General features: G+C 45.4%; 1 protein-coding gene across 2 annotated transcripts in view; it reads left to right on the plus strand.

The window, feature by feature from the left end:
• The window catches only part of Ubtd1 (ubiquitin domain containing 1), a 52,641-nt gene that overhangs the window by 4,832 nt on the left and 32,378 nt on the right, over nucleotides 1-15,431 (plus strand). Inside the window, exon 2 of one of the 2 annotated variants that reach the window (XM_047553035.1) lies at nucleotides 10,147-10,215. The exons of the other annotated variant lie outside the window; for it this stretch is intronic. Coding sequence (XP_047408991.1) covers nucleotides 10,147-10,215 — 69 coding nt within the window. The remainder of the gene's footprint in view (nucleotides 1-10,146; nucleotides 10,216-15,431) is intronic. 2 annotated transcript variants of the gene reach the window in all.

Below are 15,431 nucleotides of genomic sequence, written 5' to 3' on the forward strand. Positions count from 1 at the left end.
TAACGTTGAATTCTTTCTTCCAGTTGTCCAGGCCCCCAAACACTAGTGTCATCCCTGACCTCTCCTTTTCTCTCAAATCTCACATCCATTTAATCAATAAGTCTGTTGGTGTTTCCTTCGTTGTATCCTGCACCTGACTCCCTGTCTCTACCACTTTCATTCTATGTCGGCCTCTACATTGACCTTTCTACTTTCTCCCTTGTCTCCCAACAAACTATTTCCATCACAGCAGTCAGAGTGATGCTGTAAACTGTAAGTCAGATTTTGTTACTCCTTTGCTCAGCCCTTCCTTTGACTCTGGATCTTATTCAGAGACTTTGTACTGGCCTGTAAGTCACTATATGAGTTTTGCCCATTTTCTCTTCTTAAGCCACCTCTTGCTCTTCATCCCCTTGTTCAACCCCCTAGTGTCTGAATGGATCTGCTGCCCTTACCGGTTTTGCCTTTCTCCATAGTTTGTATTGTCATCTGACACTGGCTGCCTCACCTTACTCCCTGTGATCAGAGATTTGGTCTTTTGCACCAAGAGCCATGCCTGATGTATAGTTGGTGTCTAATCAGTATTTCATGAATGAAATTAGCATGCATAAACCATGTTAGTGAGCTGCATAGAAGAGCAAGGATGGGCATACCTGATTGATCTCCCGGCTTAGGAGTTCAACCAGCCCTCCTGTGTTAGGGCAGGTAGGCTAGTGAAGGGACCTGAATTGCAGCCTCAGTGGTGTTCTTTCCCTGAAATGGCATCTTTCTATCGCAGGGGCAGATGAGGTCCCCAGTACCTGAGGTATGGTTCCCTGTGGCTTGAGAACATATTGCTGGAACCTCCTGGGGCTGAAGCTAGAAGCTAGAGAGCTTAGAATGAAGGTCCCTTATTAGGTTCCCACCCAGGCAGTGGCACATTCTTGTCATTTCACATGTGTGTCTGTGTAAGAGTGGGTCCTTGTCTCAGGTACATGTGGTGTTTGTAGTCCCTAACTTGCAGGGCAGGGATGGGGTGGTCTAATAGAATGTGAGGAAGGAAGTTGATATGGGTCCTGGGCCTTTCTGCCCATCAGTTTTCTGGAGAATTTTTAGAATCATAGAATTTTAGAGCTGAAAAGGGACCTAAAGATTTCTGTAACCTCTTTTTTCTTATTCAGCTATTAAAAAGAGAACAAAGGTATATCTGTTCCCTGCCTAGTTCACAGAAATACGGTGCAACCTTTATAAAAACTGCATGGGCTGCTTTAAGTCTTGATTGTACTGAGGTCAAGACATTGTAAGAAGTGTTCAAGGTCAAGCATATTCAAAAGGGAAGGGGTCTAGTTTCTTCTTCACCACTTTCTCTTTCCTTCCTTTCTTTCTTTTCTTTTCTTTTTTTTTTTTGGTACTGGGGATTGAACCCTGGGGTGCTTAACCACTGAGCCACATCCCCAGCCCTTTATTTTTTTTAATCTTTTGAGATAGGGTCTCTTTTGCTTAGGGCCTAAGTTGCTGAGGCTGCCTTTAAACTCGTCATCCTCCTACCTCAGCCTCTGAGCTGCTGGGATCACAGGTTCGCTCCATTGTGCCCAGTCTGCCATTTTCTCTTTTCTCTTTTTCTTTCTTTCTTTATTTTTTTTTTTTTTTTTTTTTTTTTGCGGGGAGGTACCAGGGGTTGAACTCAGGGGTACTCAGCCACTGAGCCACATCCTCAGCCCTATTTTGTATTTTATTTAGAGACAAGATCTTGCCGAGTTGCTTAGCGCCTCACTAAGTTGCTGAGGCTGAACTTGCACTCAGCCTTCGGAGCTGTTGGGATTAGAGGCGTGTGCTGCCTGGATGCCTTTGACACTTTCTTGAGTGGTGATCTTGGGCAGGTCATCTGTTTCATGCTTAATTGATCCTCTAAAAATAATATCTCCAGTTTACTTCAGTGAGATAATATGAGGATAAAATAAGCTAACACTGATTGTAAATAGTTTTATGGCCGTATGGTCTGCTTGAGTGTGAAATCTCAAACCTGAGTTGCATCTGGCATTGGTAAAAAATGAGACTTTGGTTCTCTGGGCCTTCTTAGTTCTTTGTGTGGCTTTGGACAAGCCTCTTGATCTTCTTGAACCTCAGTTTCCCCATTTGTACAATGAGGTGACTCTCCCTGCTCACCTCTCAGAGAGGTTGTAAGAATCTAGTGAGACCCTGAATGATAAAAGACTTTGTGAACTTAGAAAGTTTCTGTTCAGGGCTAGGGATATAGCTCAGTTGGTTCAGTGCTTGCCTTGCAAGCACAAGGCCCTGGGTTCAATCCCCAGTACTGCAAAAAAAAAAAAAAAAAAAAGAAAGTTTCTGTTCAAAGCTACAGGATAGGGCTGGGGGGTTGTAGCTCAGTGGTAGAGCATTTGCCTAGCACGTGTGAAGTGCTGGGTTTGATCCTCAGCACCACATAAAAATGAATAAATAAAGATATTGTGTCCATCAACTAAAATTTTTTTTTTTTTTTTTTTTTTTTTTTTTGGGTGGTGCTGGGGATTGAACCCAGGGCCTTGTGCCTGCTAGCCAAGCACTCTACCAACTGAGCTATATCCCCAGCCCCTCTAAAAATGTTTTAAAAAAAAGCTACAGAATATTTATTGTAATACAAATATGTATTTTTTTCTGACCATATTGAAGCTTATTGATTTAAGGAGTAAAACTCTAAACTGTATATTTTTTGAATGGGAATTATTTTTTGAATGGGAATTATTTTTTGAATGGGAATCTTTCTGAAATGATTGATATGCTTCTGAGCAAAGTGTGCTCAACAAAAATAACCTCCTATTTGTCACTTAGAGTCATTGAGTCACACTTGTGTGAACCAAGCATAGGCTTAGGGACAATGGGGACCACAAAAGGCCTTTCTCTCAAAAGTTTTAGCTCAGGAAGAAGAGAGTAGGTGGGCAGAGAACTAGTGGTGTGCAGAAGGAAATTACTGGGGGTGAGCCCATTTGAGAGGGACCCACACAGCAACATTGGGGTATGTGTGTTTTGCAGGGGACTTTAAATTCTCTTTCAGGTTCCTGAGTTGGAAGAGCTTATCCTGCCTGGTTACTGGGCTTATAATAGTGTGAGTGAGGATTCTGGGCTTTTAAGACTAAGGCCAGGGACCTGAAACTATATGGCTTCCGGCTACTGAACTTTTTGGGTTCTCGTTTCCTCCCCTATTATCCTTGCTGTATTCTTCCTGGAAGTCAGTGGTTGCTTTTTTGATTTTTTTTCTTTCTGATTAAGGAAAATTGTGGTAATGTGTGTGTGTGTGTGTGTGTGTGCGTGCGTGTGTGTGTGCATATATATATATATACACACACATATATTTATATTTATGTATATATATATATATATATATATATACATAAAACTTACCCTTAACCATTTAAAGTGCACATTTCTGCAGCATAAGTGTTCACATTGTGTGCAGTCTTACCACCATCTGTCTGCACAACTTTGTCATTTTCCCCAACTGAAACTCTGTACCCATTAAATAGCAATTCCCCATTTCTCTCTTCCCCAAACCACTAGCAACTGATAGTCTGCTTTATATCTCTGTGGATTGGACTATTCTGGATACTTCATGTGAGTGGAATCATGCAAAATTTGCCCTTTTGTGACATGCTAGCACTTAGCATGTTTTCAGTATATCATCATCCATGTAGCATGTGTCAGAATGTCATTTTTAAAAAACGGACTAATATTTCATTCTATGTATATACTGCATTGTTTATCCTCTCATCACTCACAGGACGTTTGGGTTGCTTCTACCTTTTGACTATTGAGAATAATGCTGCTAATGAACATGGGTATACAAATAACTGTTTAGTCCCTGCTTTCAATTCTGGGTGTATATACCCAGAAATGGCATTGCTGGATCAATGCTAATTCTGCTTTTAATTTTTTGAGTAACTATCTACTGTTTTCCTTAATGACTGCTCCAGTTTACACTCCCACCAACAGGGCACAGGGGTTCCAATTTCTCCAGGTCCTCATCAATGCTTGCTGTTTTCTGTTACTTTTTGTTTTGGTCTGTTTTATCTTTTCTTTCTTCTTGAGATATGGTGTCACTAAGTTGCTGAGTCTGACCTTGAACTTGTGATCCTTCTGCCTCAGCCTCCCTCCATGAGCACATCATGTGCACCCACATCTCTGACCATCCTCAGCTCCTCAACTCCTCTCTCCAATGTCAGGAAAGGGGCTGGGGGCCCTTCATTACAATGTCAGGGTGTTGGTATTGGGGACGTTGGCAGGACGATTCCTCCTCATTGGTTTCTGTTTCCTCTGAGAGCCTGGTTCTAGGCACTGAGGGTGAATGAGCCCAAGCCCAGGCATCCATGAGCCAGCAAGCAGCCTGGATCCTATAGGTGAGCCTATGGGCTTATTGTTTTGAGGGTTTCAAGAGATGCAGTTAGCAGCAGCTCACCTTTGCAGCATGTACCACATACAGGGAGCATCAGGTGCAGGATCCAGGTTAATCCTCATAACCACCCTACAGGGATGCTATTATCACCTTTTTATAGGTGAAGAAACCAAGCCTCAAAAAACAACTGCTGCTGCCTGTGGCCACACAGCTTGTAGACTGCAGAGCCCAAGCTTTTGGCCACTGTAGTCTGTCCTCAGAATGAGAAGATGAGAACTAACTCTCTTGTTGTTATGGTTTTTCAATGAGAGTTTATTATTGAGCTCCTTCAGGTACCTGGCTAGGCTTGTTCACAAGCATCATCTGTTTGATTCTGCCCAGTTTGCCTGTGGAACAGTTCTCCCTGTTTTACATTTGGGAAAGTCAAGTGGTTGTTGCTGGTGATCACTGTGCCAAGAAGAGATTGCCTGAACCCAGCCTGGGGACTTTGACTGGAATTCCTGTGCCACAGCTCATTGCCTTGTGCTGCGAGCCCTGCCCACCCATGAAAAGTGCCCTCAGAGGTCAGCTGTGAAGTCTGCAAAACTCCAAGGGCTGTAGCCACCCCTTCCTCCTGTTGCTGTCCCCTCTTCCTCTAATGTCCTGGGCCCCAGATCACAACCTCTATAGATAGAAGCCCTCCGCGTCCATCTTCTTGGGTCAAAGTGCTTGCACATAGTAGGTACTTGGTAAATCTGCCTTGACTGCTGTTTGAAGGCTGAGTGTGCTAGAGGCAACAGAATTCCAGGCAAGACTGTGTTCCTAAAGAGAAATACCAGTAGAATGCAAATACTGTTGTTTCCTCCTCCTTCTCCTGCAGCAAACCTCCACTTTCCAACTCCCAGATGCCAGGGACTAGAAGAAAAGAGTGCCCACGCTCTGCAGACTGAATTATTCCCCAATTCCCAAGGGAAAAGAGGTGGTGGGGAGGGGGAGTCACCTTAGCAAAATGCTTGCAGAATCAGGTGTCACTCTTTGTAATTAATAAGAGGAACGATCCATTGCTTTGCTCAGCATTTTGTAGTTTTCAAAGTGCTTTCTCAAGTATTATTTATCATGCAATCCCCACAGCCCATCTTGGTAGGCAGGGCAGAAATCACTTTTCCTCTTTTACAGATAAAGATACTGGGATTTGATGAGGATGTTAAACTGCCAGAGTTACTTATTAATAAATGGCAAAAGCCATAGGGAGGTGATGGCTCCACCACAGTAAGAAAACCTCAGGGCAGAGCCTCAGTTTCTGCATCTGTAAAATAGGACAAAGGCCATCATTGACAGTAATCAAGGAATAATGTGATGATGAGTGTGAAGGGATCTTGGTGGATACACATAGGAGATGTTTAGTAAATGGTGGTGGAGGGTTGTTAATGAAGATAACCAAGGCAGAGCTCCTGGTTCCTCTGGTGGTTTATGTTCTACATCATTGTTCAGCCCCAGTGTTGGGAGGAGCAGAGCTCTGTCTTGTACTCCAACCTGGGAAATCTGATTCTGGTCACCCTTTGACCCTTTCCCTTGAGTCAGAATGTATAACTAGTGCAGGTCATGCATTAGCTTCCTTTGATTTGCAAAATCTGAGGTCTTTCAAAGAGGACATTTGTAAGATAGGTTTGGTTTCTTTTTACTATACTTTTTTTTTTTTTTTTTTTTTTGTGTGTTGGGATTGAACCCAGAGCTACATCCCCAGTCCTTTTGTATTTTGAGACAGGGCCTTCCTAAATTGCTGAGGTTGGCTTTGGACTTGTGATCCTTCTACCTCAGGCTTCTGAGCTGCTGAGATTACAGGCATGTGCCACTGTGTCCAGCCTATAAAATAGTTTTCTTAAAAAAAATAGTTTTCTTTTGGTGATAGGTAATTATGACAATTATGGTATTTTATTCATTTAGTACCTATTTGCATTTTATTATCCCAGACCTTTCCCCTCTTTAACTATGTAATCTTGAGCAAGTTTTTATTTTTATTTTTATTTGTTCTGATTAGTTACACATGACAGCAGAATACATTTCCATTCATTGTACACGAATGGAGGGCAAGTTGTTTAAATATTTTGGAGCTCAGTTTCCTCATCTGTAAAATGGAGATAAGTCCAAAGGGTTGTCATGATGATTCAAGTTACTCAGTGTAAAGAACCGTGCCTAGGACATGTTTAATGTGTAATATTTTACTGTTATTACTGCTTGGCACCACGTTTAGGCCAGCTGTCTTCACCCACCCAGCCACCAGCTGGTATTCATAGCCAATGGAGTCCATAGGCAAGACCTAACTTGCAGCACATGCCTATAATCCCTGAGACTCAATTCCAGAGACTGAGGCAGGAAGATTGCAAGTTCAAGGCCAACCTGAGCTACTTAATGAGACTGTGTTTCAAAATTAAAAAAAAAAAAAAAAAATGGGGTGTAGGGGTTCAACCCCCTGTACAAAAAAAGACCTGACTTCTTCCCTGTGTCCTGGTTTATCTACCATTCTTGTCATTTCATTCATTTAGGAAGGCATTTGGGAAGCAAGTTGTAAGACAGTGATATTATTATAGAGATAACCTTGAATCCAGCTTCATTTTTAAAAATATGAATCATTCACAAAAACTTGAGGTCTTCACCTCTTGTTTGTAGCAAATCACTCATAACACACCCTGCAACTCTTGAAGCTGACTTCAGCAACAACCAGTGGCCACTTTTCTAGGTTATCACCTCATACTTTCAAACATTTCTCACCCAGAGGATCAAGGCTGGCAAGTGCCCTCAGTTTGCTGAGGCCTGTCTTCAACTTGGCAGAACATCTCCGAGTATGCTGGGACTTCCCTCCTAGAACTTCATGCACTTCTGTGATATGCGTGGTCAATTGCACATGTCCCCTCTGAACTTACAGTTACTGGTGATAAGCATCCATGTGATGACCTCTTTTATAGTAATAAGCAGCCCCTGCACTTAGGTTTGAATTCCGTTGATTTTCATTTATTTTGCACTGCCATCCACTGAGCTCCAGCTGTGGTGGCAGGCACTCTATCCTGATAGTTCCCAAGGTGGGGCTTTTCCTCAGATATGGGGAGAAGATGGGTGATATTTACTACTGAATGGAGGTGGGTCACACAGTGAGAAATGGATTTTGGTTTCTAGACCACTGTTTTTGATTCTCAGCCTTCCATGCCATTCTAGCCTCACTCAGTTTGAACAAAGGGCTCACTGGCCCTAAACAGGTATGGCTGGTTTACTGACGTCATTGCCACCTGTGACTTGCAGTACTCTACTTCTGCCAGTTCTTGCACTGCACAACCTGAACATGCCAGAAAGTACACTTGTGACAACCTTCATGGATCTGTCCTTCCTCCCACCTCCCCAAATCCCACCCAGCATCTGGGAGGCAGACCACACTGTCCCCTGTAATATGGGATATTACACATAACATTGATTTCTTTTTTTAAATTTAGCAAAAGTGCTCTGTTTCCCTAAAATAGACTGTGAAGTGGCACAAGTGTTTCTTTTCCCAAGCCCTCCCAACAGCGGCAGGAAGGGTCATCACCAAAAGCAGTACCGTTTATTAGTCACCCCCATGTGTGCAGGAAGCACTTGCTAGATATCTTCAGTTTTTACTGGACCTTGCAAGGTGGGCATAATTGCCTACACTTCAATAAAGGCCTAGTTATTTCCATTTTACAGATGAGGAAGCTGAGGTTTAGAGACTTGAAAGTGAAAGAGCTGCTATTCTGGTAGAATTCTGACATTTGTTTCCTCAACCTGAAGTGGGAACACAGGACAGGGCTGTTCCTCTCCTCAAGCAGCTACTGTGTGATGGACTGAATAATGCTGGAGCGGCTGTGATTTGTTTTGCCAAACCCGTTTCCACCCCTGACTCCTTTAGGCAGATCCATAACACACAGTGCCAAGGGGCCAGAAAAGCCCAGAGTGTGATTCCCAGGGGAGCCCATAGCACTTTTACAGTGTGTTTATGCCCCAGGCTGAGTCCTCTGTTTACTCCCTGCCTTCTCCCCTCTGTACTCATATCAGGTTCACAGACCCCAGAGCTCATCTAAGTCTAGCTCCTTGTGGTATTGTTGTGGCCTAGTCCAGGCCTGGCTGCTGAGGAAACAGGAGGCCTAATTTGGCTAGAAAGTTATCACTGCCATGGTTTTTCACAAGGTCCAGATGAATCTTTAAAAAAAATCCCCATGCTTATAGACATTATTATTTGGACTCTCTCCCTAGGGACAGAATGGGCTAGTCTTTGGGGTCAGTAGGCAGAAGGAAGGCTACATTTACTGGAGAATACTTGTAATCTGCAGCCAGCCCCTCCTGTTTTAAGCTGAGCCTCTTGGACCTGCTGGCTGTGTGTCCCATGGAAGATGCAGGACCTCAATGGCTGGCCCATCATTGACCATCAGGTTCTTTTCCTGCAGCTCTGGGCAGAGACACTCAGCCTGTTGCTGATGATAACACCATTTCCTGGGCATTCATCTATGCTTTGGCAGTGTCCAAAGAGAGACTTCAGCCTCAGGATCCTGTTCTTCATGTGTCTTCCCACCATCCCATGCTGGTTTGGGTATGAATGGATGGGGGGGAATCCTTGTCGTGGGCTGGATCTGGGGCCTCAGTTTTAGAGGTGAAGTTATTCTTTTTCAAAACTGAAGTTAGGTCAGGTGCTATGGAGCACACCTGTAATCCCAACAGCTTGGGAGGCTGAGGCAAGAGAATTGGAAGTTCAAAGCCAGCTTCAGTAAATTTACAAGGCCCTAAGCAACTTAGCAAGACTCTAACTCAAAATAAATTAAAAAAAAAGTGCTGGGGATATGGTTCAGTGGTTAAATGCTCCTGGATTCAATTACCAGTACCTAAATAAATAAATAAATAAATAAAAATAAAAAATGAAATTGGCAGGCATCCTCAAAATCCATCCTTACCTTTTGGGGGAAGGGAATTGGTATTTCTGCGTAGTTCAGTAGGAAGAAATTGGGGACTGGCCCAAGCTACTGATCAGTGCAGATGCATTCAGAGGTGGTGTTGGTGACTAGTCTGTGTGCCCTAATATTCAATCTTGCCTCATTCCTGCAAATGTATGTGCACAAATTATGCATGTATGTTGCATCATGCATGATGACTTATGGTCTTCCTGGGAGAGGAAGCAAAAGCAAAGATGTGATACCATTTTAAACAAGACAGTATGTAGATAAGTGCTAAATCATGCTTTATAGACAGGCTGAGACAAAGGCATGGGTAGACACTTCAGAAAGAGTTGAGATGGGAGAGGTTCCTGTGGACTCAGTATTTAGAGGTGGGCCTCTGACCAGGTGCAGAGCACACCTGTAACCCCAGACACTTGGAAAACTGAGAAAGGAGTATTGCAAGTTCTAGACCAGCCTGGGCAACTTAGCGAAACCCTGTCTCAAAGTAAAATATAAAAAGGCCTGGGGATGTAGTTCAGGCTGTTCTGGATTAAATTCCCAGTACCCCCCCCACCCCCAAAAAAGTAAGACCTCTGAGGGTGGTGGTCTCCAAGTTGCTCCTTGAGGTTGGGGTAGGGTTGGAATAGAGCAGGTCTTAGGGGTAAGTGGGCACAGTTTGTGGAAGGTTTAGTGATTTGAGTAAGGGGTGTAGGTTAGAGAGAATCAAGCAAATATGATTTTCTTTATTGTAAAAGTAATGTGTGTGTGTTCATGTGAAAAATGTGAACAAAACCAGAAAGCCCAAAGAAGAAAGTCTTTGTACACCACCCAGAGAGTTTCCAGGCTCCTCTGATGTTTATTCGTCCAGCTTTTCTTTTTCTTTTCTTTTAGGCAATAGGATCAAATCAATTGCGAAATCAAGATTACAGAAGTCCTTGCATGATAAATGGGGGCATTCAGGTAAATGAGAGGCCCTGTTGGTTCTTGTGCAAGGGGTGCAGATGAATGAAAGGGTTTAGGAAGAGGCACCCGACATCCGTGAGCGGGCAACATTGGAGCCTGTCATGCCACAGTGGCTTCACCTCCCCAAACCTGGGACTCGTTTCATCATCCACCACAAGAGAATGTCAAGTAGACCCTTCCCTATGTTGCCCAGGGTTTAAAGGCAAGAATTTCTCCAGAAATGTCTCAAAAACTTGCTGCCCACCCATCACTTGAAGTCCTCCCCCTCCTGCAGACTCCTCTTTCCCACTTACCCCAGTTCTCTTCCTCTGGAGTTGGGGACACAGCCGGTTTTGCCACACCACAAACCTTTCTACTGTGTGAGGTCATTTCAGGGGAGAAACTATATATAGCGAAGGACTAGCATCAGAACAGCTCCACATTGTTCAAGCGGTTTAGCATCACCCTTCCGCTGATGCCGGCGGGGTCACCTCAGAAAGAGCACTCAGCCAATGGGGGTGTGGTAGGGGCAGTGAGCAGCCTGGGCCAAGTCTGTTGTGTCCTCTCTGTGTAATACCTTGGGTCTCTGGCTTCTCATTTGAATGATAAGGAGTTGGTTTGGAACAGGATTCTGTACAATTTTTTTCAACTACTGGAACACTGACAGATGCCAGTCATAAGACAACCTGATAGATACAACCAAATGGACACTGCACTGGTTAAAGCCAGAGGAAGTGCATCCCCAGGGGATTCCACATAGGTTTTGGTGTCCTTTGAAAACCAATAGGCAAGACAATTCTCTTGAGGTTTCTTCATGACTTCGGATTCTGAGACTGACATCATGTATGGTCTCTGGCATAATCTGCCAGATTGCTAGCTTTGTGACCTCTTAGAGACTGTGGATGGTCATCCTGAGTAAACTAGTCGTGTGGCAGTGGGCATAAATCTCAGGGCAGAGTTGTTTGTAGTAGGGTAGCCAGGGAATAGCACAGAGCTTGCAGATTCAGTTTGGCTTGCTGGCCTGCACTTTGAAGGGCTATTATTTCTGGCCTGCTCCTTTTAGTGCTGGTGTGCCCAAAGAAGAGATGAAAATGAGGATATAATGCATTTTAGGCAAGGAAAGCACATTTAATTTGAGTTGCCTGGGGCTGAGTTACACACTTTATGTAGAGAGTATTTGTAAAGCACAATGGTGCCTTTGGCAGAAATAGGAAAGCCAGGATCTGGGGCCAGTTTCCCATTATTCAGCAAGTGTTGGTAGAGTGCCTGCTCTGTATTCGTGGAGAAATCTAAGAGGGAGATCCCAGCTGTGTTAGGACCCCCTGATTGCAAGTAATAGAAACCAACTGAATCTTGCTTAAGCAAAAAGGACCCCACGGGTAGGATTGCTGCCTTGGAAAACCTTGCTAGACCCCCTGCCTCTGTCATTCAGCTTTCTTCTCTGTGGCTTCCCTCTTCTCTACAACTTGCTTCCTCTCCCTGTCCTTGGCCAGCGTGTCCCAGGTGATCCGCACAGTTCCAACCATCCTTGAACAGACTAAGGCCTCATAGTCCAAAGTCTGTATTCCCACAGGAGAGGGTCTCTTTGATCCTGCTGGTGTCAGGTCTCCACCTTTAGTGTGCTCAGCTCCTGCCCAGGGGATGGGGTCACACAAGACAAAACAGGTCTGATAGGGACCACTCCAGGCACTGTGCAGATTGTGGATAGCTCCTGAAAAGGAGAACTTTGAGCTGGTCAGACAGCCGTGAAACTTTGTGCTCCTGCCAGCCTCAATGAGAATCTCTGGTTCCCAGGGTGTATATAATAGCTGCACAAGGAGATTTTGAAAGAAGTACCCTAGGCAGAACTTAGTTGCTGCTGTCTAGTACACGGTTCCTCCAGTTGGGGCTATTGTAAGGATGGGACGGAGCTCCCTGAGCCTAATGTCAACAGTGTTCCACACAGGGACAGAAGCCTGGCCAGTTAGCTCAGGGAAGGAGTATGGGTGACAGGCGAGGCAGCCAGCCCCATGTGAGGTGGGACTGGAAGGGAGTGGAGGTGGCTCTGTCTCTGAGGCCGTGTGACCTCTGCTTTTGTGCGAGCATCTGCTCTTGGCTTCCCTCTCCACAGCCCAGTCTTCTTTTACTCATTGCCTTATTCCATGGATGAGCACACCAGTGCCAGCATTCTGTGGATCAGCTTCTCTCCCTACGGGACCACCTTGGTATAGGCAGCTAGCAGGGGCTGGATTGCGTTCAAAGTGAGGTTGCCCCTTCAGGGCCTAGGGCTCCTAGTCTCTAATCAGGTTGCTGCAAATACTGGAGAGTGGAGCCTTGAAGGAGATGGGACAGAGGAGGGCCAGATCTAGCCTGAACAAAGGTGCAGGGAGGACGTGGCAAGTAAGTGCTTTGGGGAGGGAGTAGAAGCAGTGTAGCCTGAAGGGTAGTTTGACTGCCAAACTGAGGGACAAGGGTGAGGAAGAGCCACTGGGAACCTGTGACTAGGGGCATGCAAGGGACCTGGAAGAGCACTTCTGGGCTCAGAAGATACAGAGTGTGGCTAGGGAAGGGATAGCACATGATGAAAGAGGGAGGCCAACTAGGAGACCTGCTGCTCTAGGCAGAGGGGCAAGGGTTGGGAGTGGAAGTGCAAGGTGGATGGAAGCTGCCTTGAGAAAGTTCACAGGGTTTGATGACAGGTTGGCTGAAGCAGAATACAGACCAGAGAAATGAGAGGCAGTGGGTAAGGGCATTGGGGAGGGGCTGATACAACTGGGAACTTTGGGAGGGGGAGAAATTACTCCCTCTAAGGAGCAGTAGGGTGTTGGAGATTTTGTGATTGCTGTTTTAGGTTGGGAAGAAATGTCTTCAGAGCTGGACGGGAAGTCCTGGGGTGAAGTTCCTGCTGGAGAATGGATCTCAGGCCCATCAGCTCTGCATCTTAGGAACTATGACCACAACCAAGTCAATCCAGCTTCCTCTTCAAAATGAAAACAATATCTACCTAGATCCCTCAGAGTTGTGGGGAAGTCAAATGTTATGTATGTGACAATGCTTCATGCATAGGAAGTCACACAGATGCAGGAAGTCTTGTTGCTATGGCATTTTATGTGATGACCCTTCTGAACCTGGGCTGTGTCTTGATGCCATCTCCACCAGAGCTGCCCCATGCTCCCTGGGCATATGGATGGCCACTGTGTATTACCCAGGGATAATGTGGATACTTGGACCTGTCTAGAACCTGAGTTTGGGGACATCTGAGTGACCAATTAGATCATGGATTTCTTAACTCCAGGTAACTTCTAAGATTCTCCTGATAGCTGCTGTGTGTGTATAGTGACCCGGGGCAAGACTGAGGCACAAGGGAGAAGGCTGTTCTTGCCTTCTAAGAAAGAAGAGGGGCAGCAAAAGGGCCTGAGTGTGGGGAAGCTTACCCCTTGATATTCCAGTGTGGCCCCTTGATAGTCGATTATCCCCCTCACGCCTGTTGGCCTCCTTGGCCTGTTTGCCACAGAGAAAACCAGAGTGCTCGTGTTTTATTTCACAGATACCAGGAAAAGGGGAAATGATGAAACCTGTATCCAGTTTTGCCACTGGCCTAAGGGAAAGAACCCGGATGGAGATAGAAGGCAGTGCAGTGACTGGAATATTGACTAGTTCTGGGGCCTGCTGAGTCTGGGGAGATGGAGAAGGCGTGAATGGGGCACCCATGGTCAAGCAGAGGAGAAGCTGTGGCCTTCCTTCCTATGCATCCTGACCTTTCTGTGTTGGGAGACCTGGTTCTTTCTCTCCAGCTGTCCTCCTTCAAGATGGGGCACAGTTTTCCTCTGCTGCCCACACCCTGCTCTTCCTGTATGTGCCCACTGGCCTGAGGCTTCCTTCTGGCTCACCTGCAGCTGGCTTTCTCCAGGAAAGCATTCCTGTGCCCCACACTGTCTTTGGTGTGTCTGTCTCCTCCTGCAGCTCCTTTGGCTATTTCTCTCCATTTCTCCCACAGAGCCTCTGTAGGAGTTGCCTGCTCTCCCCCAGCCCAGGCCGGACTTTGTATTCTGCCAGCTCGCTCCCCAGCTTGGCCCCTTAGAGTATTGCTTTCCCTAAAACACAGCAGCTGTGCATCTCCCTTGCCTGCCCAGCTGTTCTTGTCCTCAGCCACAGAGTTAGTCACTTGTGACAATAAATAGGAAATGAGGAGGAGAGGGTTGCCAGGTGCCTCTGGATTGCCCTTCCAGCTGCCTGAATTCCTACTGGGAAACAATCATAGTAGTAGACATAATAAAGCTAACACTTATAAATATTTTGCATGGTCACATTATTTTCCAGACACTGCTAAACATTGTGCATGTACTATCTCATTTTATCATACTGATCCACATCTTCTCACAGTAGAGGGAAACTGGGGCTCAGAGAAGTTACGTAATTTGGCCAACATCACCAATAAGTGGAACTAGACTAGAGCCTGTGACCTGAGTCCCAATGCCATTCTACCATGGCCATGTACTTGCCTCCCACTGGGGGAGGAGAGTGGTGAGAGGGCCAGGCATCTCCAGAGTCCACTTAGACCTCTTACTTAGACCTCAAATTCTCCTTTCCCCCAGTTACCTGTTGCAAATAGTCATGAGCCCAGATAAGAAACCCCACAGTGTCATTGTCGGAGATGTGCTTTGTGTCTCTTCTCCATACCCCAAGCAACAGAGAGAAACTTTAGATAGTAGGGGGTCAGAATATTTCTCTTTATTGTGGATTCCCCCATACCAATGTCCCATTACATTGTTGGGAAAATGTCTTCCTGAAACCTTAAAAACTTTGTTTGAAGCTGGGTGTGGTGGCACACATCTGTAATCCCAGCTAGGAGGCGAGGCACACGTAAAAAGGGCTGGGAGTGTAATTCTCTAGGTCAGTGCCTGCCTAGCATGTGTGAAGCTCTGGGTTCCATCCCCAGAACTGCAGAAAAACAAAAACTTCATTTATATTATCCTTACAAAGGGGCTTCTGAAGGAGGAATAGCAGAGAAATCCCTTAGCTTTCCTCTGCTGATCTACCCACTTAGATCAGAGTGCCATCTTATTCTGAGTGTGCTTGAAATGCCCCCAAGGTGGCCTGTGCTGCACATTCTGTACTGACTTGGGGCATTTCTAATGTTGGTGGTAGGCTTTTTTTATCTGTTATTATCTGTGAATGGTGACTGTCATTGTGGGGTGGGAATGAATTGCAATCTCTGGGCATAAGTGATGTTTGAAAAGCATTCAATATAATCA

The sequence above is a fragment of the Sciurus carolinensis genome, chromosome 5 (assembly GCF_902686445.1).
Source record: "Sciurus carolinensis chromosome 5, mSciCar1.2, whole genome shotgun sequence".
Taxonomy (NCBI): domain Eukaryota; kingdom Metazoa; phylum Chordata; class Mammalia; order Rodentia; family Sciuridae; genus Sciurus; species Sciurus carolinensis.